Source organism: Hippocampus bargibanti, linkage group LG16 (assembly GCF_051943395.1).
Source record: "Hippocampus bargibanti isolate YZ-2025 linkage group LG16, ASM5194339v1, whole genome shotgun sequence".
NCBI classification, from domain to species: domain Eukaryota; kingdom Metazoa; phylum Chordata; class Actinopteri; order Syngnathiformes; family Syngnathidae; genus Hippocampus; species Hippocampus bargibanti.
In genome coordinates, this window is record NC_142749.1 from 10406928 (window position 1) to 10434879 (window position 27952).

Sequence of the window (27952 nt, forward strand, 5' to 3'; positions counted from 1 at the left end):
TTTTTACGGTCAGGGGGCGGTCCTTTAATGACGTCATGTACGGACTCGTCACCAACTCAAGAACAAGACTTCCTGAATATTCAGAGCGAGTCTTAAAACGTAAAATCTAGCTATATGCAGTGGAATCTTATTAAAAATACGCTCAGTAGAAGTCATTTGAAGCCATTTTACAAATTATGGACACAACTTGTCCGGAGACGTCGGTTGTCCTTTAAAGGACTTGAGCATTATCACAATGTTGATCAAACACCTGGAAGCAACGAACTTGCAGTTGGAACATGGAAAAAACACACTAATGAGGACACTTGGAAATTGTTTTTATTCTTATGATTTGTTTGCGATGGGGACATTTTGGAAAATGTTAAGAAAAAAAATCCTGGAGCGAAATATATTGTTTCCCCCTTCTTCCATGTGCCCTCGCTTTTACAAATAAATCATTCGGGTAGTTTTCATCAGAGGTAACCATGTTGATTCTCACTTTAAAAGCCGACTCAAAAGTGGAATCCTTTCAAAGGGGTGAAAAAGGTGACTCGGTTTTTAAATAGAAACATGGACCGACAGTGATCGGTCACAGCCGTCCTCGGTTTATCAATATTGATCAAAATCAGAGCTACTTTGAGTGTGGTTTGAACAAAAAGGGTCGGCAAACAGAGAACAGCGTGTTTACAAAGCAGACGTAAAGCAGACTTGAGCTCAAAGTGGTGCAAAAAAGAAAATTGCGGTCTTCAAGCACCTCAGCTTCAACCAAAACAATGTGGCGCTCTTGTTTCTGTCAGTCATGCGTGTGCATGCATAGTTGTCTCCTTGCGCACAAAGGCTGTCTCTTGTTAATCGCTCTGCCTGGATTTGGCACTGAAAACAAAACAGAGATGTCATCTATTATGGTTAAAAGCAACAAGAGAAAGTTTTATAATGTGATTTCTGACCACGTTTTAAGCCCACCAGAGTAACTTTGCATCCCTGACTGACTTAACGTATTTTCCTCTGTATAAAGCGCACTGGAGTGTCAGTCGCACCTTCAATGAATAAAAAACGTTTTTCAAATATAATATATAAATACATGTATATAAAAGTAAAAGCACACCTCATTATAAGGCGTTACAGTGGAACCTGAGGTTACGTACTACTTTGTCTTCAGGTGGAAATGGAGTCGGTGGCTGCTGACAGTAGTTGCGAGACCTGTTGTGACTCAATATTACTTCACATATAAGGCACACCGGCGTATAAGACACAGGGTCATGTTCTAAAGAAAATTACGGCTTTTGGGTGCGACTTGTACACTGGAAAATACGGTACAATACAATATATATTGATTTATATAGTGCGTTAACTAGCTAGCTATCTAGCTCGCTATCTAGCTCGCTACCTAGCTAGCTATATAGTTGCTGTTTATAAGCTATTTAGCAAGCTGTCTATTTGTTATCTATTAGCTAGCTAGCTAACTTTCTATCTGTGTTACATCCGGGTTGAGTGAACGCTAGCGTGTGTGGCCGCCGCTGCTCACCCACTGCAAAACGTATACTGTGTTTGTAAAGTGACCTTGAGAGTTTTGAAATGCCCTTATAAATCAAATGAATTCTTATTCTTATTCTTATTCTTATTCTTATTCTTATTATTATTATTATTATTATTATTATTATTATTATTATTATTTATTTAACAACAGCACACTTGAGCTATTCCACTCACTGTGTACAAAAAAAAAACTGAAAAGCGATGCCCTGTGTCATTTGAATGTCTACAGCTAACATCTTTCGACGGATGTTCAAAGCTTGAACGCAACGATACCCCCCCCCCCCCCCCCCATCCCCGAGGTGATTTGTGAGCGGGAACTTTTCTTGGTATGTTGAAAAGCAGAAGCTTTTCATCAGTAAACAATGTCGCCTCGGGCGAATGGAAATATTTGCAGCATAACAACCGTAAGAATGGGCGGTTAAAAAAAAATACAATAACAAAATGAATGTTTTCCCTCAGTGAAGCAACGTCTGTTTTTACTAAAATGCATTTCAGAAACTTCATTGATGTGTATTTTGGTACAATTATCGGTTTTAGTCAGTGTTAGACTTTGCTTTATGAGCGTATGGCCGAAACGCTAACGTCATTGCCTCATTTGTGCTAATGAGCAGATGTAAGCATAGATAACATTTCCTTTCGAGGACCAGAAAGAGCAACATTAAGGCCAAATTAAAAGATGAATTTTAACAAAGGATGTGAGGATGGGTGATACCTAGGATGTCAATGCTTACTCATTGCCAACTGACATCTGGCGTAGCATTTTTTTCCCCTCCCATGTTGGACGTTAGCAAATGCGTAATTCAATGTCAAACTAAAAACTTCTGTTCTGGATTATGCCGATCTGCTTTTATACCATCAAGTGAGTATTTTCTCATTCCGAATGTGTGGTTAAAACATGCCAAAACCAAAATCATTATTTGATTCACTGACATTTTAATTTTGATTCACATGACATTTGCGGAGCCCCTCAGGTCATTCCAGTTTGGAGTGCGGCCATCTTGAAAACAGGCAAATCAGTTACGCCATCTTGAAAACGGGCAGATCAGTTACACTCCCATTCTTCTGCCTAGGCTTGACATTTGGCAGTTGAGGCGCTTTTCGTAAAAAAGACCTGGCGGCGGCAGGCTACGCTTTTGTAGCATCCATCGACCGCACAGCAGCATCGTCAACGTGTGGGAGAGGCTGACCGAAGAACAAAAATCAGTTGCTGGATTTTAAAACTGGTGAGTGGTGAATCAGCCCATTGTTTTGATGCGAGCATCTTGAGAACATTTACTATTTACTGTAGGCTTGTTTTTATTTTTTTCTCTTCATGGTGGAACTTTCAAAATTAAGCACAATCCTTCCATTCCTCACGACCCTGTAAATCAATTTCATAGATTTGTTTACAAATGCGTATATGACACACAATGAGAACCATGACGCGCTGAAATGTGTTTTTTGATAGCTGAGCTTGAAAGGACCACCGACGCCTCCCAACAAGTTGTGTCCATAATTTGTAAAATCACTTCAAATGACTTCTACTGAGCGTATTTTAAAAAGATTCCACCGCATATAGCTATATTTTACCTTTTAAGACTCGCGCTGAATATTCAGGAAGTTTTGTTTTCGAGTTAATGACGATCCCCGCGTGACGTCACGTTTGGAATGCCCCTGACCGAGAAAGCGACACACAATGCATTTTGCGGTACTTTGTTTGGTCTGAAAACTTTGTGTTGATGGCGAAATTAGAAAGAAAACACATAAATAAATTAAATAACGCGATGGTGAATTGTTGTGCGTTGCACCAAGACAACTATTTGATATTCGCTGACACAAATTCCCAGCAGACAAATCAGCCCATTTCCAACGGAGCTTGGGCGCCATCTTTTGCATTTTCTGGGACACTACATTTCAGTCCAGATGCCATTGATGGCTCGAATTGATATGGGAGGACTCCTTTAATCAATTGCAAACATTTATGCTTTCCTCTTCAGAACTATTTGAATCATATTCATAACTGGATGAGTAACAAGGAATCATCTTCTCAGAATCTGAAGCCATTGTTTTGATTCTCGAGCAAGGCAAGACGTCTTGGCGTGATGTCACGAACAAGGGAGCGGGACCTTCTGAAACTGGCCACTTCCGGTTTCATTTTGAAGTCATTTTTGGACACTTTAAGTGATTTTTATTGGTGTTTTTCATTTGACTAAAAATTTCAGCCTGCGTGTTTTGGGTATTTAGATGCGTTTTTCTGATGTCAGTTAGGAAGCAAAAAATTCGTGTCGGTTGTCCTTTAAATGGCTTCGGGGACGTTATACTCAATGTTCAAGAGGAGGATTCGCTTCTTTGACTCAAATTCGGCATTCCCGTCCTGATTATGATAGTTTACTGGTAATGTTGGTCAGGACTCCAGCATCAAAAAAATCTGGTTCTTTATGTTCATTCTTTTCTCAAACGGATCCCCCTGCTTTCAGAATACAAAAAAGAACCAAAAATCTCATCGCTTCTCTCCAGGAAATTCAACTCTAAAATGAATCAGAAATACATTTCCTTTTACGGGAAGATATGCCTTCATCTGTTATTTTTTTAACTCATTCACTGCCCGACGATGTGCAAAAATATGTCACTCTAGTGCCAGGGTTTTTGTCATTTTCACTCAAATTCCAGGTCCCACCGAATATTGAGTTTTAGGACTAAATTAACATTCAATACATCATAAGAAACCTTAGCTTCTCTTCTTTCATCAAAAAAGAGTTAATTTCTATGGTTCTGGAGTTATATGAGCTTGAAATGAGGGCAATTGTCCAAAATAAAATGCAATACATACATATTTCCAGCAGACATTTAAATAGCTTCTTCCCTCAAGCCATTAACTTTGAACTCTTACAACAGTAGCCCAAATGGTACTGTATAGTGCCACTTTGCAATTTTTGATGATGATACTAGTGCAGTGTGTTCTACCGGAAACAAATTCCTTGTGTGTTCTACATGCTTGGCAATAAAGATGATTCTGATTCTGATTCTGATATTGATTTATATAGCACTTTAACAACAGCTGAAGCTGTAACAAAACACTAACATGGAAAAAAGGGAAATGCTGCCCCTTGTGGAAGGGAAGAACATTGCCAGAGGTCTGACCAGCGCTTTATCGGCATTCCCCTGCAAGAAAAAACCAAAACCCGGACAATGTCACTCCGCGTCATGCTTTTCAATTCCTGAATAAATTCGAGAATGGCAGCTAATGAGTTAACTTTGCCCCAAGCGCCACTTTGAATATGACCCATGACGCCATTGTCGCCCCCCCCCCCCCTCGTGTTCAATTGACAAAAAAAAACATTAATCATCGAGTACTTACAATCATGACTCAAGTCAGTCTCTGAGTTTCACAAAGCGAGGCCGACTCCCACGACGATGTGAAGAGAGATGTAGCCTCAAAGCACCCACGGACATGAATGCCACCTGAGAATAATTTAGCTAGTTGGGTATCTGCATTGCTTTCCTCGACATGTAATTCCACATTAGCAATTGGAGGAAAAAAATCTCTTTAATATCCAATTGGAATAATTGCATCCAGCGATCTGTTTCTCAATGGAATCTTTTCATCTTTATTGGAAGCGGTAGACAGGAAACTATAGTTGTGATGCTCCGTGACAACACTCAGGCTTCATATACCCGAAATTGAACCAAGAAATTAGAAACAGGAAGACGCTGGCCGTACGCTTTGGCAAAACTTGAGAGATATCTGCTGGGATATTTTCCGTTTTTTTTTTAATCCATGAGGACGATTGATGACCGCTGCTGCTTTTGTGATGTGAATTCCAGTTCCCCCATGCTGACACTTGGACTCTGATGGGAAGCATCAAGCTTTGCTCTTGTTTCACATTGTTTTGATAGTTTTTTTGCATCCACTTTGCTTTTGCTTTTGCTCCATGTCCCTCTTGCCTCTCGCTTTTTGGCAGGAGGACCCGATAAAACATTTCGCATGCCATGTTTCTGTTGGAGGATACATTTACCAAACCCGGAAAAGACACTCAATTGACAGAAATTATCCATGCACATGACTTAATAAATTCAGTCATCGATCAGGAGACAGAAAAGGACTCGTAGTTCCCCTGTCAATCCGAATCATTTATCCAATGTATGATTCCTAAAGTAGAATAACTTGGGAGAAAGGGCTTAGATGTCGGAAAAAATGAGGCGGGTAAGGTTCATGAAGGCATGCATGGATGAATTTGGTATGTGGGCACGGAGGGACTTGCATATAAACATGACTCTGGCCCCGTGAACCCATTTGGGTTGAACTTGAACAGAGACCGTGAGCCATCGAGTCCTCAATATAATAACACAGACATCTTGCGGAGTCTTCCCACAAGAGTGGAAGCTGCTCATAACTGCAAAAAGAGGAATGGCGGCCTGTGCATGTTACTCCTAGGCCTTCAGTAGTGCTATGTCTGAATCAATCCACAGTTGCCACTGTAAAAAACTTACTAGTGGCCAGGAATAAGGGCAGTTTACACAAACTATGATTGGCTAATGACTATCCAATCATAGTCTGCGAAAACTCTGACGTTGACCAGCGCCTTCAAGAAACCGTTGGTACGCCTTTTGGATTGACTACTCGAACTCTGGTTGGTTCGAGCAACAGTTTCATCGACATTGGTTTTATGCTCCAGGGCCTGCAAAACTGATTGTGAAGGCGTCCAGGTAGATTTCTGACCCTGGTAACAAATCACGGTTGAAATGTGATTGGTTAAATGCTTAAATGTGAAAACACACATCTGGAAGCAGCACAAAGGGGGAAAGTAATGAAAGGAAGCTGAAAGACAATTTGTAATTATTTTAATAAGAATTCGTTAACAAAATATAATTCACATCAGTCTGTGATTCAGATATTTTTAGGCCGGCATAGAAGGCCTTGACGGTCCGCCATTGAAAAAGAGGGAAAACTATTTGTCCTTCGAATTCCTCCTCCCGATCACAGTTCATCTTCTAAATTCTTTACATGAAATTAGATTCATTTATATCCAACAGTTTATTCTATTCATTATGTACCGTTTCTCTTGGCTGCACTGCTTTCAGCATGTGGATATTATAGATTTTAGCCTCTACGTGCCGCCATTTCTATCTAATCTGTCCAGGGACTTCGGAATGAGCCTTATACGGCCAACAATAACACCATCATATTTTTCCATCCTCAAATTGGTCCGTATGACCAAGAGCGGTTCAATGAGCCAAAGACATCTGTAGCAATTCGCGCACATAACTACGTTAAACAATCACGATCTCTGTAAGTACATGAGCTTTTGTCATTCTTTTTATTTAATTTATTTTTAGGTTATAGGCTCATTATTGATTTTGATGTGTCTTCAGATGATCTACATGCATGCCAATCGATTGCGTTTTTGTCTATGTTTCTATAACGGCCGCCTCATCGCAGTTCTTGCCGCTGAAGGCCCGGGTACCAAATGCATAGTCCACCACTGCATTTCAGAAATATGACATTGATACTTTTTTACAAATGTGACTGAGATGCATCCCTCGAAATTAGCAAAGCCTCGTGCGCTATGTGACCTGACGGTGAGCCTTGAAACCAGAACAGATTCCAAGCGTGTCTTTTTTTCTTAGCAGCAGGTTTAGATTAGTGGGATCATGCCTTCTTTTGCTCTCCTTCATAAATCATGACTTATAATTACAAGTCTGCTTACGTAGGTACTTGTGCGTGTACTGCCCCGTTGTCTTTGTCCACAGATGAATCAAGCCCAATCCAATGGCCTTAGTGCGATCGGACCGTAAACTTGAGCAAATGACTTCATCCCCCCCCACTTTGCTCCCTCTTAAGGTGTTTAGCCAATAAGCCATGAACTCACTTGCTGTTGAGAAATGGACCAATGTGGCCAAAATCCCAAAAAAAATGTTCTAATCTCAAGCAGCGAGACTTTCTTTGCTCGTCTTTGCCCGCCAACTTTTAAAGGCATGGGTGGTGTTTTGAAATTGAGCAGATTATTTGCCTCCGCCAGGAATTTTGACATCACATTGGAGGGAAAATATGTATTTGCCCTCGAAAACGCCTGTGGAAATTAGGTGTATCCTTTGGGCAGAATCTTACGACAGCGCTCAAACGGTTGCTCCGCCAACATCACGTTTTGCACGTCAGCCTCGTCAGATGTGTGTTTACATGACAATTTAGCTGGCAATGGCCACTGAAGTTTTATTATCGGGTTCAAAGACAATTATAAATTAAGGGTGAAACTAGAATGGCGCTTTCAAGGTCAGTCTGGGTTCCATAATGCTTTCCTGGGTGCCAACTCAATAACAAATGAAAATAAACAGCCAATGACAAAGCATAACTTCCTTTTATTAAACTGTCTTGAAAAAAAAGGGAAAAAGTTGGCACCGGGCTATTTCCAGTCTCATTTTTTCAAAAAGCCAAACTGGGATTTAAAAAAAAACAAAAAAATCATCTCCAGACACTGGACCACCCAAAACATTAATGAGCGAGATTATGAAAAAGCGGTCATCTCAAACTCTCGTCCGTTGATTATAATTATGATCACAGGGCAGTTCTTTGTGTCAAATATAAACTGGATGGCTGTATTTTTTTCTTTTTACTATTAGTGTTATTCACATGTGGAAAATATTCTGACACGTCAGTCGACCTTCGACTCTGAACACTTCACAACACAAAGTTACTATGATAAAATAAACTTTTTTTAAATAGATCCTTGCCCCAAGTTTAGGAACACAAGCATCTTCGTGGGTAAGCCCGGCCCCCAAAGTCCCACCCATGGGGTCGGGTTTGTGCTCAAACATCTATTGAACATTGTGTCCTTGTCTATAATTCTTAAGTTGTTACTCACTTGTGATTCGACGTCATTCTCCAAAAGTGCTTTTAAATCATAACATCAGTTGTCAATCTTGATTTTTTTTCTGGTATATGATCAGCTTTAATGCAAGCTACGAATAAATATTGTAACATGGACTTAAGTAAATTGTGATATCAGCCGACAAATGTAACAGTTTGATATGCCTCTGACATTCTGTTTTTTATTAGGAACCTTTCCTTGTGACTTATATTTGCCTTTGTTTAAAAAAAATGATTTGAATGATATCCAGTCAATATTTTTCTGAAATGCAAACATCTGGAATTGGTCTTTTGATTTCAGAAAAGTACAAAGTCACCGCTGTCTCGGATTGCTTGCCGCTGTGATGGAGGGATATGAGCTCTTTTATATCTTGAACCTCATGAAGGTCATATTAAGGTCAATTTCAACACTGCATGAGTTTCGTGGCACGAGCTGACTTGTAAGTAGATTTGAAATGTGAAAATTGCACAAGCATGACAGTATTTTTGTTTTTTTTAATCTGACATATTTATCAAACTCTGAATTAATCATTGCCTGCTGGACATTTTTAAGCTATTTATAGCCATTACTGTAATTGCACCATTGTAAATTTTGAACATAAACAGATAAAAATTACAAAAGGTAAACACACATGCTAAAGTTACCTTACGGTGGACACCGAAGCCTAATTCTGCAGTGTTCCACAACGGTCAGTTTTCTTGATCCTTTTTGTCTCCTGTCAAATCTGATGGCTGACAGTGTTAATCACATGCCAAGCAGTAAACACAACTGCATTATTGTTTTTTTGGCTTATGTCACATATCGAATGAGGGATTTAATGTAGCGTGGCGTTGACCCTTTGCTGGTGCGTCACTTGACAGGGAATCTGGAGGGTTTTTCTTTTCAACCCCCTTTGAAAAGGAGATAAGGTCAGGGCTTATTTTAGTCCCAGGGGTAAACAAGATTTCACATGCTTGTACTTTACTGTGGCTCAATGTCCGAACATTTCCAAGTCAGTTTAGTTCCAAATCAACAGTCACACACTTTTTTTGGGAATCAAAGGCAAGGGTTGACTTGCAACTGGGGAATTCTGGGAGTTTCAAGAATTTGAGGCATATCCTGGCGATCACAGCCACTCTCACATTGAAGACTCAAAGAGTTGCTAAAGAGGACATACCACACTACAAGTGACATAGTATTTAAACTTTTTTTTTCTTTAACAACAGGGACGACCAACTGTGACATCCACTTTAGTAGTAGTGCTGGAGTCCTTCTGCAAATGTTTTTTTTTTTACCTGATAGGCTGCTTGGTGATAAACTGCGACTAAATGTGGTTTTACGTATCTGGCAAATGTTAATGTATGACTATCCAATATATTTTCTAACCATGGACAAATATGTTATAGTTCCTGGAGCTTTTAGTCCCTTTGGCTTTTGCAAAACTGGTACATGGTTAGCATAGCATACATTGGTTTGATGTTAAGGTATCAAACCGTGCTACTCTGTACCATCTCACATTTATGGAAGGTTGTATTAAAAGTTTAGGACTTTCAAGTGTTGATGAATGAGTGTTTTCAATCTTTCAGATAACATGGCCCCAAATCTCGCACGATAAAGACGTAACAAATATTCCCTTGCTGCTCCCAGATTACCCTTTCTTTATTTAGCGCAATTATTTTTTTGCGGTCAGCTTCTTAAAATGTTTTGTTGTGAACATAATTTCAATTGATTTGAATCACGGATGTCATAATTTGATCAAGTAGAAGAACAGTTGAGACAACATGTGGGCGCCTTGTTAATTTTGAAGGGCACCATAGCTGAGTTCAACTGTGGGGTTAATCTGTGACTGATTCACCGCAATAGTTAGCGGCGAAATGCTGTTCAGCTGGGAATGTGTCACATGTATTGTTTGCAGAACGATCCCGCTCCCGCTAAAGTCAGCAGATCAGCAGTGATGCGTGCTAACGTGGCTACTCATTGGACATTTCTATGAACCCATTCACCATCATACCAAGGGGCTACAAAGCAGCTCATTGAGATCGTGACTGTGGTTAGCCGACCGTTCTTTTCAGCAAATGCACACATCTGCTGCTGATCACGCGGGCAGACAACACACAGACGGACACCGCATCGGTTATGTCATGTCTTCACATGTTTTAAATGAGTTTGATGTTTACAAGGATAAATCGGCTCGGGAAAAAAGCTATAGGGAACACATAAATTAAAACAATGCAAGGGTTCTAGGTGCCAGCTTGCCTGTTCTTTGATTTTCTTCCTGAAGGAGGAATTCGCATTCAAATGTTTACAAATACCTTTAACGTTTGTCACAATCCATTTGGCCTCCGCATTAACCCATTCATGCACCCTAACCTGATAACATGGTCAAAGATTAATGATTTCGAGTGGAGGGCCATGCATATCAGCCTTGGGCCTTCAGTTGTGCTATGACTGATCAATCCAAGCTGTGACTGTAAATAAAAAGTGTGGTGTGATTTAATAGAGTGTCCCGTTAGCCACGAAATAACTTGTGAAAAAAGAAATACTGTCATTAAACTGTTCAAGTTTTTCTGTAAAAGTGTGGATTCATGATATGGGGTCAGAAGTCGCTCTTTCACACCGCAGAGAAGATCGAACAACAGTTGAATTTGTTGAAGTTGTTGAGTTTACTCAATTTTATTTTGACAAGCGGTTCCACCAAAAAAAAATCATCTGGATCCGGATACATTTGTGCTAGTCGATGTTTAGTTGATTTCAAAAATTCTATCCGGATCCAGATTTTATTTCCTGCAACTATGTAGTTGTCCGGTAGATCTTTTTTGCACTCTTTCATGATTATTTTTTTGTGTCCAAATATCTTGGCAGACTTCTAGAATTAGGATGTCTTTCTGATGTGAAAGTGGACCTCAGGAAGTTTCCAGTGAGTGTTTTCAAATTCAAAAACTTTACTGGAACCATTTGAAGACCCCTTTCCCATCCTCCACGCCCCACTCCCTTAGTTGTCCTATTCAATAAATACCATCGAACCTGCAACAAGATCTGACTGTGAACTCGGGCAAGAGGCCATTGGGGAAAACAAACAAATATGTCCATTGGCTTCCTTCCAAATTCTCCCTCATCTGTTCTTATGTAGGTCAGACGACTCAGCCCTTGGTGATATATCGACACTTCTCTCAAAAATGTTTCTCCCAAAAAAAATGAAAGCTACAATGTTTCATGTCAACAGCGCAGACATTTCTCACGGTTGATGTCTACACGGACACGCAGCTCTCCTGACAAAGTTTGCATGTATGCTTGATATTTTGGTCAAGAAACATCAACCGAGAGGGTGTCTATGAGCATCGGGATTATTTTTTTTTTAACTTTTCATCAGGAAACTGTAAACTGCCAACTTTTCATTCAAAGCTTTATTTGGAATAAATATATTCAAAGACATTTCAGGTGTGTATTAAAAAAAAGAAAAGGCTTTAAAATATTTACAGGAAATTTTGCACAGAGCTGAATAAATGTATACATAGTATACAGCGTAGCCCATAGAAGTCATCTGATTTCTTTTGCTGCATAAATTGCAAAAGTTGATAGGATAAAAAATAGAAATGAATGTCTGACCCTAAAACGATCCATCCCATGGCGGGATGTTGTATTGGGCAATGTGGGCCTTCTTTTTTCATTTTTAACAAATATAACAAGAAGATAAAAGAAAGACAGGATGTAACTGAGTGCACAAAAAGAGTGGTGTGGTGAATAGGCCAACCAGAAAATTCCACCAAAATTAATTTCGACATCACAGCCATTTGATATTATTTGTGACTTTCTTTCAACAACGCAGCATGGTATGAAAGGTGTCATCACTAAAACAAAAAACTTCCTATTTCAAAAATGGATTTGTGATTTGTTAGAAAACTAATTTGGACAGTGGAAAAGTTCCTAATGTTGTCATTGTTTGAATGCACCCGGCAGGTTGCAAAACTCTCTTAACTCATTCACTGCCATTCACAAATTTATTTGGGAATTGAAAATATGACGTAGGGCGCCATTCCCGAATTTGTTCGGGTTTTGTTTTTTCATGCTTGGCTGCCGATAAAGCATTGTTATGCCCTCTCGCCATGTTTTTTTCTTTTCCAAAAGGGGGCATCATTTCCGTTTTTCCATGTTAGCCCTTTGTTCCATCTTCAGCTGTTTTTATAGCACTATATAAACCAACATGTATGTATTGCATTGTATTTTGGACAGCCACCCTAATTTCAAGCTTATATAACTCCAGACCCATATAATATAGGAATTAACTCTTTTTTTCTGATGAAAGAAGAGAGTGTAAGGTTTCTTACCCTACATTGAATGTTTATGTAGTCCTAAAACTCAATATTCTGTGGGTCCCGGAATTCAAGTGACAATGACAAAAACCCTGGCCCTGGAATGGACACATTTTTGCACGTCAGGCAGAAAATTAGTTAAATAGACCATGGGGGGAAAAATAGATAAAAAAATGGTATTAAATGTTTTTCAGAAACATAGGTAAGACACGTTGGTTCACTGACATATTTGTCAACTCCTAGCTGACGGATAAAGTGATTAAATCTTTTATTTGGCCTCATATTAACTTTGTGGAAAGTTATTATGCTGTCAGCGGTGGGTTCAGGATGTTGAGTTTCAACATTGAGGAAAAATACATTGCACCATCAATTTGGGGTTGTGGGGGGGTGTTCTCTGCAAGTGTCTCATGATGAGGGAGAGAGTGTGTGGATTAAGTTCCGTCATAATAAAGCTTTTAGAGTCCCTAGCAAGGATTTCGATTACAGAAGTCCAGCTCCTGTGGTTTACGTAAGCCACTGCAGTGGTCCCTTGGAAGCAAATGTCCCGTTTGGGCTCTGCAGTGCAACGGTCGTCTCTTAAAACCTTTCCCGCAGGTCGTGGAGCACAGCGACCACTGGCCGGCGTACCACTCTGGGCACGGATCTCCACAAACTCTGGTGGCCGAAGGTCTTTTGGAAGGATCACAGTTCATTCCCGGCTTGCCGTCCGTCCTCAGACATTGCACCATTCGCCTTTGGAAACCGTTGCCGCAGCTGACCGAGCACTCGTCCCAGCTCGCCGATGTCCATTTTACAAGAAGAGGCTCATCTTTGCTGTACGGTTTCTTCAAAGTCGCAGCGCCTTTCTCCTTCACGCTGTCATCTGCTAGGACGCTGTTGTGAGATTTCACCCTGTCTTCCTTTTTCAATGTCTTGTCCTCTTTGTTGTTCTGACGGGACAGGTAGAAGGAGTAGCGTATGCGAGGGGGCGTCAAATTACCAGCGCATAGCACTTCCACGGTGAGCGTCTCGCCCAATGGATTCACCGACTGGAGGGTCTCCGAGAGGCCGGTGGTGCCGCTGTAGCGCAGCAGGCTACCCTTCACGATGATGTCCCTCTCGCCGGCCGACACCACATAGTCGCCATTCAGAAGGTACTGACCCTCGTTGTTTTTCACCGCCAGGTAATTGTCGTCCCCCAGCATCCCTTGGTAGCCACGTTGACGGATGTCGATGTTGGTTGCGCCCACAGGCAGAATCACCACAAAGTTGTAGCCGTGCCTGAAGAACATCACAGCACATGAAGCCAATGAGGAGTTTTCAACTGGTAACGTGATGAAATCACAACAAAAAAATAATGGCCTGTAAAGCCATCTCCGCTGGCCTAAGACCAATCACCTTTCAGCCATCATTTGTTACCAGGGTCAGAAATCTACCTGGACGCCTTCACAATGAGTTCTGCGGGCCCTGTCGCATCGAATGTGTCGATCAAACTGTTGCTCTAACCAATCAGATTTTGAGTTGGCAGCCCAAAACGGGTACCAACGCCATCTTGAAGGTGCTGGTCAATGTCATAGTTTCCGCAAACTAATTGGCTAGTCACTAGCCAATCATAGTTTGCGAAAAGTGCTATGTTCACAAGCCCCTAGTGACAAGAGCATACTGGCCAGAGCCAGCACACTGTATCGTAGCAAGCTGCATAAGCAAATATATAGTTGTGTTGATTTAATAGCGATTTTTTTTTCAGCCCACAATGGCTGAAGGAGAAGAACTGGATTTGGTTATAGATTTATCGTTAAAGCCTTTTTCAAGACAGACTTTTCAAGAAAAAATGGGCATCATTAAGAAAGGTCAGTCTGCTATTTTCTGGCTAATGGTACCCTCTGGTGGACTTGTAGTAAATCACACCACACTTTTTTTCAGTCTGGATTGTTTCACACATAGCACCACTGAAGGCCTAGCGATGAAATCCACAGCCTGTCATTGAGAACTACAGTATATCATAACAATAAGAATTTTAAAAATAATATTCGTATAGACAATGGACAAATTCCAATTGACAGCAGCAACGTTATGAAAGGAAGAAAGTAGAAGAACAAAAACTTGAGGAGCTGCTCTATTGGCAGCTAATAGTTAGTGGTTGTCGATTTATAAGCATTTTTTTCGGTGAAGGTGATGGATTTGTGTACTCACAGAGGCTTGGTAAAGAGTCCCGAGACCTTCTTGCAGTTCTTGTTGTCTCCGCCACAGATTCCGCACTTGTTAAATTTTTTGCTCGATCCAATTTTTCCATCACACCCAGCCTTGATGCATTTACCTTGAACACACACTCCCGTGGAGTCCGGGGAGCACGGCGTTCCATCCACAACCTGTGGTGTACACACACAGACGTACATAAAGGAGACCATGTCATTAAACGCAACACCCGTCCACGTCTGCAACTTCATTCAAGTTTTTTTGTTGCGTGCTTATATTTTTAGGTGTTATGATTATCTTCCCATCATTTCTAAATGCTGACATTTCCACGAAACCATGGAACAGGATGTGGTATAAAAAATGATGTTTGGAACAAACATGCAGCTGCTTGATGAGTCAGTGCTGCACGTCCCCCTTGAGTGTTCGCATTCTCTACACTCAATATGATCCAGTGTGAACTTTCTCTCACGGCAGCCCAGCACGCCCATATTATCTCAGGGAGATAAACGCCCTCCGCTGCTCTCTCCCATCATCCCATCCGTCACTGTTTTCCCTCAGAGCATTGCACGGATTCACATTGCTCGCAAATGAAATAATTCATTGGCCTCATTGTTGTAACACTTATTCATCCTGATGCGGTTGCACTTCCGAGGCGGGCGGAGCGATGAAAATAAATATACAGTCGGGAATTGTGCCAAATCTTGAAAAGTCCTTTAAAAGTTAAAGGACAACCGACATCACTTTTTTGTTTCCTAACTGACATCAGAAAAACGTTTTATAGCATCTAAAATACCCAAAACACGCAGAATGATATTTTTAGTCAAATGCAAAACACCAATAAGAATGACTTAAAGTGTCCAAAATCCGCAGTTTCAGAAGGTCCCACCCCCTTGTTCGTGGCGTCACCCTAAGATGTCTTGCCTTGCTGGAGAATCAAAACAATGGCTTCAGATTCGGAGAATATGCTTTTTTGTTACTCATCCAGTTATGAATCTGATTCAAATAGTTCTGAAGAGGAAAGCATACATGTTTACAATCGATTAAATAATTTATTCCGTGCCATTTTGAGGCAATAGGGGGGTAAATGTAGCACTAAAAAGAGGCAGAAAATGGCGACAAAGCTCCGTGTAAGGAATTAATCAGCCCGTTTCCACAGGCTGATTAATTCCTTACACGGAGCTTTGTCGCCCTCTTCTGCCTCTTTTTGGTGCAACACAAAGTTTTCAGACCAAACAACTACAGCAAAATGCATTGACGTGATGGAAGGACTGCTACCATGTGTCCTTTTTTCGGTCAGGGGCGTTCCTCACAGTGACGGAACGTACGGACGGACTCGTCACCAACTCAAAAACAAGACTTCCGGAATATTCAGTGCGAGTCTTAAAACGTAAAATAGAGCTATATGCGGTGGAATCTTTGTAAAATACGTTAAGTAGAAGTCATTTGAAGCCATTTTACAAATTATGGACACAACTTGTCCGGAGACGTCGGTTGTCCTTTAAGTACAGTATTCTCAAGAACCAAGAAGTGAAAATGTTAATGGCTCAAGACTATGCGTTGGTTCCATTCAACATCATAACTATTAGGCAGACTTAATAATGTAACAGTAAAAGAAGCTTTTGCATCAACATATCAAGACACCGCTAAAAAGGAAGCAAGTACTAAAATGACACTAAACGCTAAAAACAAACCAAAAAGGATACCATTTGAAATTTAATAGTGCAGGAGAAAAATGGGAAATAACACAGCTGTTCACTTTTAGGTTTGGCCTGCGAGTGGGAGATATTCAATAATGTGGTTACGACTACTGTGTTGGAGCGCCGTGTGTCATGTCCTGGTTTAAGACTTATGCTTTTTACAGAGCATTGTCGTTGCATTGGATTGGATTCACCTTTATTAGTCTTGCGTTGGAGGAACTTAGATCAAACGGTGAGTAGTTTTACTTTATTTGAATGTTGCCTTTTTATCAAGCATCTTCATCTTAATTAAGTTCCTCGAGTTGCTTGTTCTGTAGCCACAAGGGGACACAAGCCAGTGTCTTATTGTGCCGGTCCCAAGCCCGGATAAATACAGAGGATTGTGTCAGAAAAGGCATCCGACGTAAAAGCTTGGCCAAAACAAACATGCGAATCAAACCTCTGGAGGTGGAGGATACTAATTCGCTGTGGCGACCCCTGAAGCAAAAAGCCGAAAGGAAAACATGCAATACATACATATTGGTTTATGTCGCGCTTTAACAACAGCTGAAGCTGGAACAAAGCACTAACATGGAAAAAGGGGGAAATGCTGCCCCTTGTGGAAGGGAAAAACATTGCCAGAGGCCCCAGGCCAGCGCTTTATCGGCACCCAAACAAAATAAAACAGAACCCAAACAAATTTGAGAATGGCGCTCTACGTCATATTTTCAATTCCCGAATAAATTTGGGAATCGCAGTGAAAGAGTTAAATATAGAGCGCCCAACAAATTAATAAATAACTAGTTTACAAATTTGAAGTCCAAAATGCAAAGCACTAACATGGAAAAAGGTGGAAATGCTGTCCGTTGTGTAAGGGAAAAAAAATTGCCAGAGTCCCCAGGCCAGCGCTTTATCGGCACCCAAACAAAATAAAACAAAACCCAAACAAATTCGAGAATGGCGCTCTACATCAGATTTTCAATTCCCGAATAAATTTGGGAATCGCAGTAAAAGAGTTAAATATTGAGCGCCCAACAAATTAAGAAATAACTAGTTTACAAATTTGAAGTCCAAAATAATGACTGTTATTGTTGTTTACATGGCGCAATTTAAAATTTTGGTTCGCACTTTGGATTGGATTTGCCTTTATTAGTCTCACAGTGGAGAAATTTACAAGCAAGTTCCATGATGCTTTAGCAAGCATCATGGAATTTCAATAGTTTTATTTGCTTTCATGGACCGAATAAAATGATGTGGCGGGCCACATTTGGCCCCCTTGATTTTGACACCTCTGGTCTATATTCAAGAATGTTCAATTGTCAAGCTTCCATTTGTAATTGAATCGAGTGACAAATGGGTTAAACCTGATTCAATTGCAAGTGGTGCGATCCAAAACTTTTGTACATTGATGTGCATCCTTTTACCTTCGGCGCCATGACGTAGAAGTAGCCCGTTCCATTGGCCCTGCAGATGAGTTTACATCTGTCATCAACACTCACTCCAGAGTACTTGGGCACCCAAACCACAGAGGGAGCGATATGATTACTGCTGAAACCGCGCCCGCTGGACTCACACTGCTCTTCACGGTAAGTCTTGCCTGCGTACAAACAGAGGGTGGGAGGGGGGTAAATACATTTAATGTCTCTACTCCTTGTTGAGGTTGACAGTTTTGAGTCATTCAAACCTGTGTCAGGGCAGTGATTCAGGTTGCAGGAGCGGTATTTGACCCGGACCCCTTGGCAGTATTTGCCCCCGTTTGAAGGGACTGGGTTGTTGCATTCCCTTTTCGCAAGTTGGACGCCGCCTCCACATGTGCGTGAGCACGTACCAAATGAACCCCACTTACCCCAGCGACCATCCACCTAGAAAATCAGAATTGGAATCAGAATCAGAATCATTTTTATTGCCAAGTATGTAGAACACAAGGAATTTGTCTCCGGTAGAACACACTGCACTAGTATCATCATAAAAAATTTGCAAAGAGGGACTATACAGTTATAATAATAATAATACATTTCATTTATATGCGCCTGTCAAAATTCTCATGGTCACTTTACAGTCACAGGATCAGTTTTTCTGTGGGTGAGCAGCGGCAGCCACACGCGCCAGCATACACTCAACCCGGTAGTAAATAGATAGAAAGCTAGCTAACAAGCAAAATATGCAAACCTCTAAAGATGGAGGACACTGATTTGTTGTGGCGACCCCTTGTAGGGAAAAGCCGAAAGGAAAAGAAGAAGAAGATTAAAAAAAAAAAATCTTAACCTCACCTTCAAAGTGTCATCCTCCTTGTAAGCGCAGACGCCTCGGTCACAAACTTTGCCATCTCCGCAGTGGGTGCCATCCGCCCAAGGGAAGTGTCGAGTCATACACACCAACTGACCATTGGACTTGCCGGTGCACCACAGGCGAATGCACGGGGGCTGCATAAAGGGACAAGGCTTGGAACCTTCGCCAAAGGCAAGCTCGCACTGGCGCTCCAGGAGGTAGGATGCTCCGGGAAGCACGTTGGGCAGGCCTAATGGTTTCTGAGGTTGGTCCAGCAAACAATCCCCTGGAAAAGACACCCCCCCCGTAATCAATTTCTGTCACATGTATACATCTCCAAATGTTCAATCTCATAAAACAATAAGAGTGATAATAATATTTTAAGACAGACAATCTGGAAGCACTGGGGGTTGATTTGGCAGAAATGTGTGAGCAATCGCGCACATAATACTAACTTGACCCCCTCCATCTGTAAACTCTTATAGAAAATGTCTCCCTTAGTGTTGAAATTAAATCAATTACTGATTCAGAATATTTTCCAATTGAGTTTTAATCACTTCAAATGTTCCAGTGAACTGATTCGAGTCAAATTAAAATGAACTCCACTTATAGGAAATTAGATTTTTCAAAACCTTTCCAGGTACTGGCAAAAAAAGGAAGTGTTTGATGTTTGATGAGCATATGAAAGAGAATCATGAAAAGAAGAGGGGTTCCGATCTGAGGTTTTTTTCTAAGCATCTCAGCCATGGTAATAATTTAGCAATAGCAGAAAAAGTTTTTAGGAAAAAAAATGGAAGCAGGACAATTCTCCTTTTAACTAATTCACTGCCATTCCTGAATTTACTCGGGAATTAAAAATATGATGTAGAGCGCCATTCCCGAATGTGTTCGGGTTTTGTTTTTTTTCTTGCTTGGGTGCCGGAAAAGTGCTGGCCAGACATCTGGCATTGTTTTTCCCCTTCCAAAAGGGGGCAACCATTTCCCTTTTTTCCATGCTAGCTCCAGCTTGTTAAAGTGCGATATAAACCAATATGTATTTAATGCATTGTATTTTGGACAGCCGTCCTCATTGTAAGCTCATATAACTCCAGACAAATATAATTTAGGAATTAACTCTTTGTTTCTGATGAAACGAGAAGATTTCTTACGCTACATTGAATGTTTATGTAGTCCTAAAACTCGATATTCTGTGGGTCTTGGAATTCAAGAGACAATGACAAAAAGCCTGGCACTGGAGTAGACATTTTTGCACGTTTGGCAGTGAATGAGTTAAAATAGAACACACATACATATCAGCCAACCAAAACTAAATCTTAATTTTCATCCTCCCATTAGACCACAAAATTTAAATGATTGAAGAAACCAAAGCGTCTGCCATTGCATTTAGGAATTTTGCCCGAACCAATTTCTGGGGTTGTCCGCAAAATTACAAATAACCGTGGCCGCAGCACAGCATGTAAAGTGCCTCAAACGTGCCGCGGCATGTCTTTATTCCCCAGGCTGCTCTGTCACCATCAAGATTTATGAGCGATAGCGTGAAGAAACCACATTACCACATCTTGTGACTCGCTGTCAAAAATGTGGAGAAAAGGTCACTCAAAAGAGACTCAAATGCAACGCTGACCGCTTCTTGTTCTGCTGTTGTCATGGCATGAATAAAGGCTGTTGAGACAACCTGTATGGGAAACACAGCCCGGTTAAAGCTACGTTCTGTGGTGACGCTCCTCCAAACAAAACCCAGTAATTTGGGACAGATGTGGAGCCGTTTTTTTTTTTTTTTTAGATAAAAGTTTAACTTCGCTGAGCTCTGCGGTCTGGCTTGTGAGAGAACAGTCGGACTCCATTTTTGCTCTTTGTAAAAACGCATGGATGCAAACACTCAGCAATGCATTAACTCATTGACTGCCATTCACAAATTTATTCAAGAAATGAAAATATGACTTAGAGTGCCATTCCCGATTTTGTTCGGTTTTGTTTTTTCTTGTTTGGGTGCCGATAAAGTGCTGGCCATGGCCTGTGGCAATGTTTTTTCCTTCCACAAGGGGGCAGAATTTCCGTTTTTTCCATGTTAGTGCTTTGTTCTAGCTTCAGCTGTTATTCTTCTTTTCCTTTCGGCTTTTCCCTTCAAGGGGTCGCCACAGCAAATCAGTGTCCTCCATCTTCAGAGGTTTGATCCGCATGATTCAAGCGCTATATTAACCAATATGTATATATTGCATTGTATTTTGGACAGCCGCCCTCATTTCGCGCTCATATAACTCCAGACCCATATAATTTAGGAATTAACTCTTAGTGGAGCATTTGTCCTAGACTCTAATTTGTAAAATCCATCACAAAAATCCATCTTGAGTTTGGCACTTTTAGAAATAAAAATTCATTCACTGCCATTCCTGAATTTATTCGGGAACTGAAAATATGACGTGGAGCGCCATTCCGAATTTGTTCGGGTTTTGGTTAAAGCACTGGTCAGACTTCTGGCAATATTTTTCACTCCCACGAGGGGGTAGCATTTGCCTTTTGTACAGCCGCCCCCATTTCAAGTTCAGATAACTCCAGACTTATATATATATATATATATATATATATATATATATATATATATATATATATATATATATATATATATATATATACAGTAAAGTCTCGTTATATCGATATCGGATATATCGATAGTCCCGGTTATATCGATGCTATTTCTATGCACGCACGGAGAAAATTACATGCGAACAGGGTCGGATATATCGATAGTCCCGGTTATATCGATATTTTTTCGGACTCCCTTGAATATCGATATAATGAGACTTTACTGTATATATATAACTTAGGAATTAACTCTTTTTTCTGGTGAATGAAGAGACCCTAAGATTTTTATACTGCATTGAATGTTTATATACTCCTAAAATTCAATATTCTGTGGGTCCTAGAATTCAAGTGACAATGACAAAAACCCTGGCATTGTAGTGGACACCTTTTTGCACGTGTCTGGCAGTGAATGAGTTAAAGTGAAATCATTCGGGATGAAGAAGAGAAAAAAAAACGTAAATGTTCTTCGGTGTCAACGCTACTGTTAACAGAATCGTCAATCGCAATGAACATGAGTTTTATGAATGTGATCATTATTCAAATATTTAACCAGTAACAGCGTGGCATCAGCTGAAGCGCCAATAAATCAGCTTGTGTTCATCTCCACATTTGATTTCACGTTAGTCAAAACATGGATTGGAAAAGAAACTTACCGTGGCCATTATCCAGGAACTCGGTGATGATGGCAGCGCTACAGGGCGACCACGGGCTGGTGCGATTAATCTGAATGAGCGTGGGAGACATCATGTGATTGTCCTGCAGCTTGCCAAACACGTCCTCGCAGGCCTTGACATTGTCGTGCGGCATGTTGAAGACGTGTCCTGTCGAGAGACGAGTGGATGTCAGCTGTCTTTCATAATCGCTTTGTTTACCACGCTTGCGTACATGTAAGTGAGAGTTTCTGTGAAATGGTACAATTTATCAAGCTTTTATTTCTACTAAGTTCCAAATTCACTTGTGGCACGTCTTCTCGTGTGCGCTTCATGGCTCACCGAGCTCGTGAGCTGTGGTGAAAGCAGAAGGCAAGCCGTCGTCTTCGATCACAGAGCAGCTCCTCTTTGGGTCGCACATGGTGCCAACATCGGCCATGCCAAGGGTGTCGCATGTTGAAGCTCCACACAAGTCCTGGACAGTCACATAAACGTTTGAATTAGACAAAAAAATATGCACTTGAGAGACAAACCATAATTATTGGGGCTACTGGGAAAATAATATCAGCTTCCATTCTTCTGGGAAGACTTTCTATATGATTTTCGAATGTGCTTCTGGAAAGTTTTGTCCATTCAACCAGATGTGTGAGGTCAGAAGGTGACTAATGTTGGACCCGAGAGAGTTCCTGGCTTTACAATCTCTGGTCTATTTCATTCCTAATGTCATGGATCTTAAAATTTTCCGCAAAAAAAAAAAACTCCAAAAGTGACAGTAAAGAACCTTGCATTGATATTCATTGATGAAGAAGTGCGTCTCGAGACTTTTGTCAATAAAATAAGTCATGTGATGGAAAAATCACAAGTGAACTAGCCCGACGGCTGCATAGTGGATATTTACAACAGATTGTCACTTTTCTACTCAAGAGCTTTGTTAAAAACTTGTCTGTTTACCTAAATATTTGTTTCTTGTCCCATCAGGCTTTTCTTCACATCTTTTTTTCCTTTTCCTACCACTATGCTTGACACTAGAGTACCATATTTTCCGGTGTACAAGGCGTACCCAAAGGCCTGAATTCTCTTCAAAAGATGACTGTGCGCCTTATATGTGAAGTAATATTGAATCGCAACAGGCCTCGCAACTACTGTCAGCAGCCATCGATTCAGTTTCCCTCCCATAGAAGAAAAAGTGTGTAACACCAGCCTCTACTGTAGCGCCTTATAATGTTGTGTGCCTTATATTTGGGAAAACTTTTATCCATTTCTATATTATATTTGGAAAACTTTTTTCATTCATTGAACATGCGCCTGATAGCCCGGTGCACCTTATCTATGGAAAAAGTTTGAAAATACACCATTCAGTAGGGGGTGCGCCTGATACTCCGGTGCGCCTTATACACTGGAAAATATGGTATAACCACAATATGAAACAATCATGAAGCGTGACAATTTAAAAAAAAAATCATAACAATGGAATCCTTGTTGATTTTCATACACGAAGGACAGTTTGTTTTACCAAGAAGAGAGCAAACATCTCCCCTGTGTTAAATAATTCAATTCACAGACGAGTATTTGGAGCACATAGTCCCATGTGACGTCATGGCACTTTTCTCCAATCATTGCCTTTTCATGCAAGAGCAGTTTCCAAATGGCCTTTTTTTTCCTGTCGCTGCACAATTCCAAAACCTAATCTTAGCAAGGATACATTCGCAGCACTTGACTGAGCCTCCTAATCACAGGACGAGTACACATCGTTAACCACATAGAACCGCCCGGCTGCCTTCTCCCTCTGTCTTTTGCAGACACTTTGCAAGCAAAAAGTTTCCGGGCAGTTGTTGGATTTGACACAGAGCACAGTTTTATATGCCTTATAATACCTTCCACAACGGGTGTCTCTGTGTGTGTTGTAGATCACAGGTGTCAAGGCCCGTAGACCAAATCTGGCCCACCATATCACTTTAATTGGCCCGCGAAAGCAATTCTGACTTGTGAAAAGTCCGAATCAAAATTTCAAATTGTCCCATGTAAACCACAATAACAGTCATTATTCAGCATTTTTGTGAGTAAATTCATCAAAGAGTAGACTCTGCTGAGCACTGTTTTTGATTTGGGAGGGTTCACCTGTAATGGGCAGCATTTTCATAGCCCTAATGCGTATGTGGAACTGTCGCAACTTGGAATTGAAGCGGATTTACATGGGACAGGAGATGTGAGACAATCTCTTTTTGTCAATGTATGCTACAGTTCCGTGCTTGCTTTCAACATTTTGCTTGTAGCAGACGTGCACATTTGACCTGATCCACTGGTGAAAAGGACATCTCCTCTTTCATCTAGAACTGCTTCATGCAGCAAAGACTGTGCAGAAAGTGCTTAAGATTGAATGTCTGTGTCTTTCTGTTGTGTCACATTATTCGTTATTTTGTTTTTTGTTGTTGTTTTGACTTCAAGATGGCGCCGCGAGAGTGGCTGCCTTTACAGCATCTCCAGTATTTTGTTTATCAACCTCTTCCTTTCCTTTCGTCTTAGTTTCATCACTCTGCTGCTGTGAAATAAATTTCTCCACTGCGAGACTAATAAGGGATAATCAGATCCAATTAATTTTGACTTTAAATTTGAAAACTACTTATTCATTAATTTGCTGGGCGCTCTATATGTAATATGTCAGAATCAGAATACCTTTATTCGTCCCACAATGGGGAAATTTGCAGTACACAGCAGCAATTGAAAATGTGGAGGGGATTCTAATGGTTCCCCCAAATTCATAACGGCCCCCAAGAGGAATGGTAACTACAATGTGGCCTGCAGCAAAAACTGACTTTTACAATGTTTTACGCCAATTTTTTGTGACCAAACAAAACTAAAATTGTTCACCAGCGTGAACAGACTCCAGATGTGTTCATGAGCACCGATGAGATAGTTTGAGTCATTAGTGAGAAAAGAAAATAGAGGCAAACATGAGGGAGGCAAGAAGCAGAAGGGGCTGAGAGTTGTTCTCTGTAATGACCTACTTCCCACATCTGTCATCTCGTTTTATTTGTTTTGGTGGGTTGCTGCAACGTAAATACAATTTGCCAGTTATATTCACGAGGAAACAACTCAGTGTTTCCATGCATTTACACATTGAAAACCACCTGGCTTTTTTGTCAATTTTCAGAAGTCAGAAATGACGGGTTTGGTCCCGATGCACGGTGGAGTTAACCTGAATAAACTTGGATTGGATTGGATTGGATTGGATTGGATTGGATTGGATTGGATTTGCCTTTATTAGTCTCACAGTGGATAAAGTTACATTTCACAGCAGCAAAGCTGTGTATGATGAAGTCTAATTGTTTATTTCCCAATGAGCATGTGATCCCTAGTTGAAGAATGTGTCTAAAATATTGCGATGGAAAAGGCTTCTTCCATATTTGAGAGCACCTAACCAACCATCCTCTTCCTCAAGGAGACAGGAAGTTTGAACCTGAAACGAATAGGAATGTGCTTCCTTGATGTAGTCTGACTACAGCTGTAGAGAAGTGACCATGTGGATGTTTTTTTTTACATTCAGGTGGGACATAAACTTGATGTGACATAATAAACCTGCACAACCTACATTGCACCTCGTCCCTCTGGCTTTCCCTCGGGTTCCTGTTTAATGAGGAGCAGGCAGGCTGAGGAGGGGGAAAAAGACAGCTGGAGCAGGACGGAATGAGAAGAAAATGTCATGTGAGAAAGGTTCTGACTTTTGGCCATCCCTGAGGACCTTGATGCTACTTCTCTTTGGTCAAGTTACAGGTGTATTTTGAGCGCGCGTGTTATGCTATATGAATCATTCTGATCCCAAACTAGCACCAGAGCTACATTTTATCCACACAGCATATATAACAGTACACAAAAATTGCATACAATTCCACTACATGGCAGACGGTTCGATTCCATAGAGATACAAGTGCCAAGACCAAGAAGATATTCGTTGCTTTGGCTTTTTTTGTCTTGACGTACGGATGCTCTTCAATGCCTACCGCTAGATGGCAGTATCACAATATGATATATAGCCACCATAGATTATTTAGCCACGAAGAATTCACATTGGCTTCTTGACGGTGAAAGAACATTGTTGTTTGACAGTTGTTTATAAAGTGTTCGATTCAATTGAGTTGAGTTGATTTGATAGCGCAAAATGCACCATAGAGATGATTTGGGAACGGCAAATAAACCCCACGAACTACGAAGGACAAAACATTAGGTCGAGTCTTTTTCGTGCGTCAATTTCCTTATTTGGACAGTCAATGTTAATTAATTCAGTGTTTTTTCATAGCTTTTACCTGTCTGGTGAAGAGGATTGCCGTGTCCCAATATTCTGCATGCTTGTCACTGTTCTTGTTCATCTTTTTTTGCCAAGTGCAAAAATTCCGTAGCGTCATCGCGGCGTTCCCGGATACTTTGGGTCCTTTGTCCACTTCGGATATGACCAAAATCTTCACAACGACGATGTTGATGGAATTAAGGATACTCGGATGCTTGTAGAGTCTCGCCGCCACTGACATGAGCGTCAAGAGGTAATGTTTAAGGTCGTTTCCGTGGAAGTCAGCCATGGTTTGGTCCGCCACCAGCAGCGTCTCCACATACCTTGGAACCGACGCGAAGCGTTTGCTTCTCCCTGTCCCCCTCGGCGTGCTATTGGTCACATTGCTGTTATCTTTGTATTTTCCCAACACCTGCGCGACATGATGGCTTATGTTATTGTTCACTGCGCACTTGGAGGTGGAATTTGACTTCAAGTTGCTGCTTCTTCTGCGCCGTATGACGTGCGCGCCTCCCGCGCTCGCGGTGTCGTTACGCACCGGGCCGATGAAATATTCCCATCCTTGGTAGCCAAATGCACCTTGCACCCCCTTACACAAACTTAATGCGGCGTACGAGAAGCGGTCACTGTTCACATAGCCGGAGTAAAAACAGCGACTCAGCTCAATGGTGACGTCCGGACCAAAGAGCCACGGTGCGTCTTGGCTGGATACGGAAGAACCAATGAAGTTGGAATCTTGCCGTAAATCCACCACTAATTCCTGGTGGAAAGCTTGAATTCTTAGCAGGCATTGGCCGTGGAGAGCATCCACGTCGTTGTCGTTATACTGCTGATGGGTGTCTAGAATGAACGGGAAGCAGAGTTCACTTTCCATGCAGCGAACCAGTTTGGATAGCGACAGCACGACGTGGAGCAAACACGTTGTTCTGGCAAACATGACGATGTTTGCATTCAGCTTGGAACGGAATGACCAAAAGCTCAGGGAGCCCATATCCAATTCTACAAGAGTGCAAACTCCTCCTGGTCCTGACCCATTCCCGGCTTGCACCTGTGTGCTCGCTCCGCTGCTGCCTTCAGTGCACTTTATGCATTTTCGTCTTGTGTGAAATGATGGAAACTCTATCTCACTTCTGGAAGGGGGCAGTCCGTTGTAAGAGACACTCATTGGACGCAACTATTGCAGCGCATGCCTATGCATGATCATGTCCCAGTGGACAGGGCTGACTCACTGTCGGATCCAAATCCAGTGCTTTAAACGCCACCTTAAGACAAACGTTGAATTTAATTTAGAACATTTTCCTGGCACGTGTCATCTGTTCTCTTAGCATATGGAGATCCATTTGATGATTTATTCATCTCTGGCCTTCCGCGAAAGGTCTAAATGTGCTGTATGTCCTTATTCCACTCGCAGAATAAGTACGGCTTGAATAGTAACTACATGACTTTTCTGCGCATTAATGAAACAACATTGGCATACTAATGAACAAAACTAGACATTTTATTTGTCATTTCCAGAAAACCGTTACATGTTGAATCACAATTTTATAATTGTCACGAGTGTTACTCGTGGCATAGTTGTCGACGAGTGCTCAGGTTTGCCCCACTCGTCACTTCTCCAGTCTTGTGAGGGTGTGCAACTTAAGCCACATTTTCTTCCAGTATATAGCGG

At 41.2% G+C, this 27952-nt stretch overlaps 1 protein-coding gene and 2 long non-coding RNA genes across 3 annotated transcripts; 1 reads left to right on the forward strand and 2 right to left on the reverse strand.

Moving 5' to 3' along the window:
- Nucleotides 1–300: 300 nt before the first annotated feature.
- Nucleotides 301–4978, reverse strand: LOC148886411 (uncharacterized). Its single transcript, XR_016117936.1, has 3 exons — nucleotides 4853–4978; nucleotides 4577–4656; nucleotides 301–852 (listed from the first exon to the last, which is right to left on the reverse strand). It is a non-coding gene; the product is annotated as an uncharacterized LOC148886411 (long non-coding RNA).
- LOC148886412 (uncharacterized) lies at nucleotides 2602–10884 on the forward strand. Its single transcript, XR_016117935.1, has 3 exons — nucleotides 2602–2738; nucleotides 8661–8799; nucleotides 10255–10884. It is a non-coding gene; the product is annotated as an uncharacterized LOC148886412 (long non-coding RNA).
- Nucleotides 10885–11719: 835 nt separating this feature from the next.
- Nucleotides 11720–27448, reverse strand: LOC148886413 (A disintegrin and metalloproteinase with thrombospondin motifs 15-like). The gene is made up of 8 exons (XM_089016842.1): nucleotides 26303–27448; nucleotides 22344–22476; nucleotides 22005–22172; nucleotides 18771–19054; nucleotides 18185–18362; nucleotides 17925–18097; nucleotides 14822–14997; nucleotides 11720–13909 (listed from the first exon to the last, which is right to left on the reverse strand). Exons 1-8 carry the CDS (start codon nucleotides 27446–27448, stop codon nucleotides 13114–13116), a joined length of 3054 nt encoding a protein of 1017 aa, XP_088872968.1. The 3' UTR covers nucleotides 11720–13113.
- Between the last annotated feature and the right edge of the window lie 504 nt (nucleotides 27449–27952).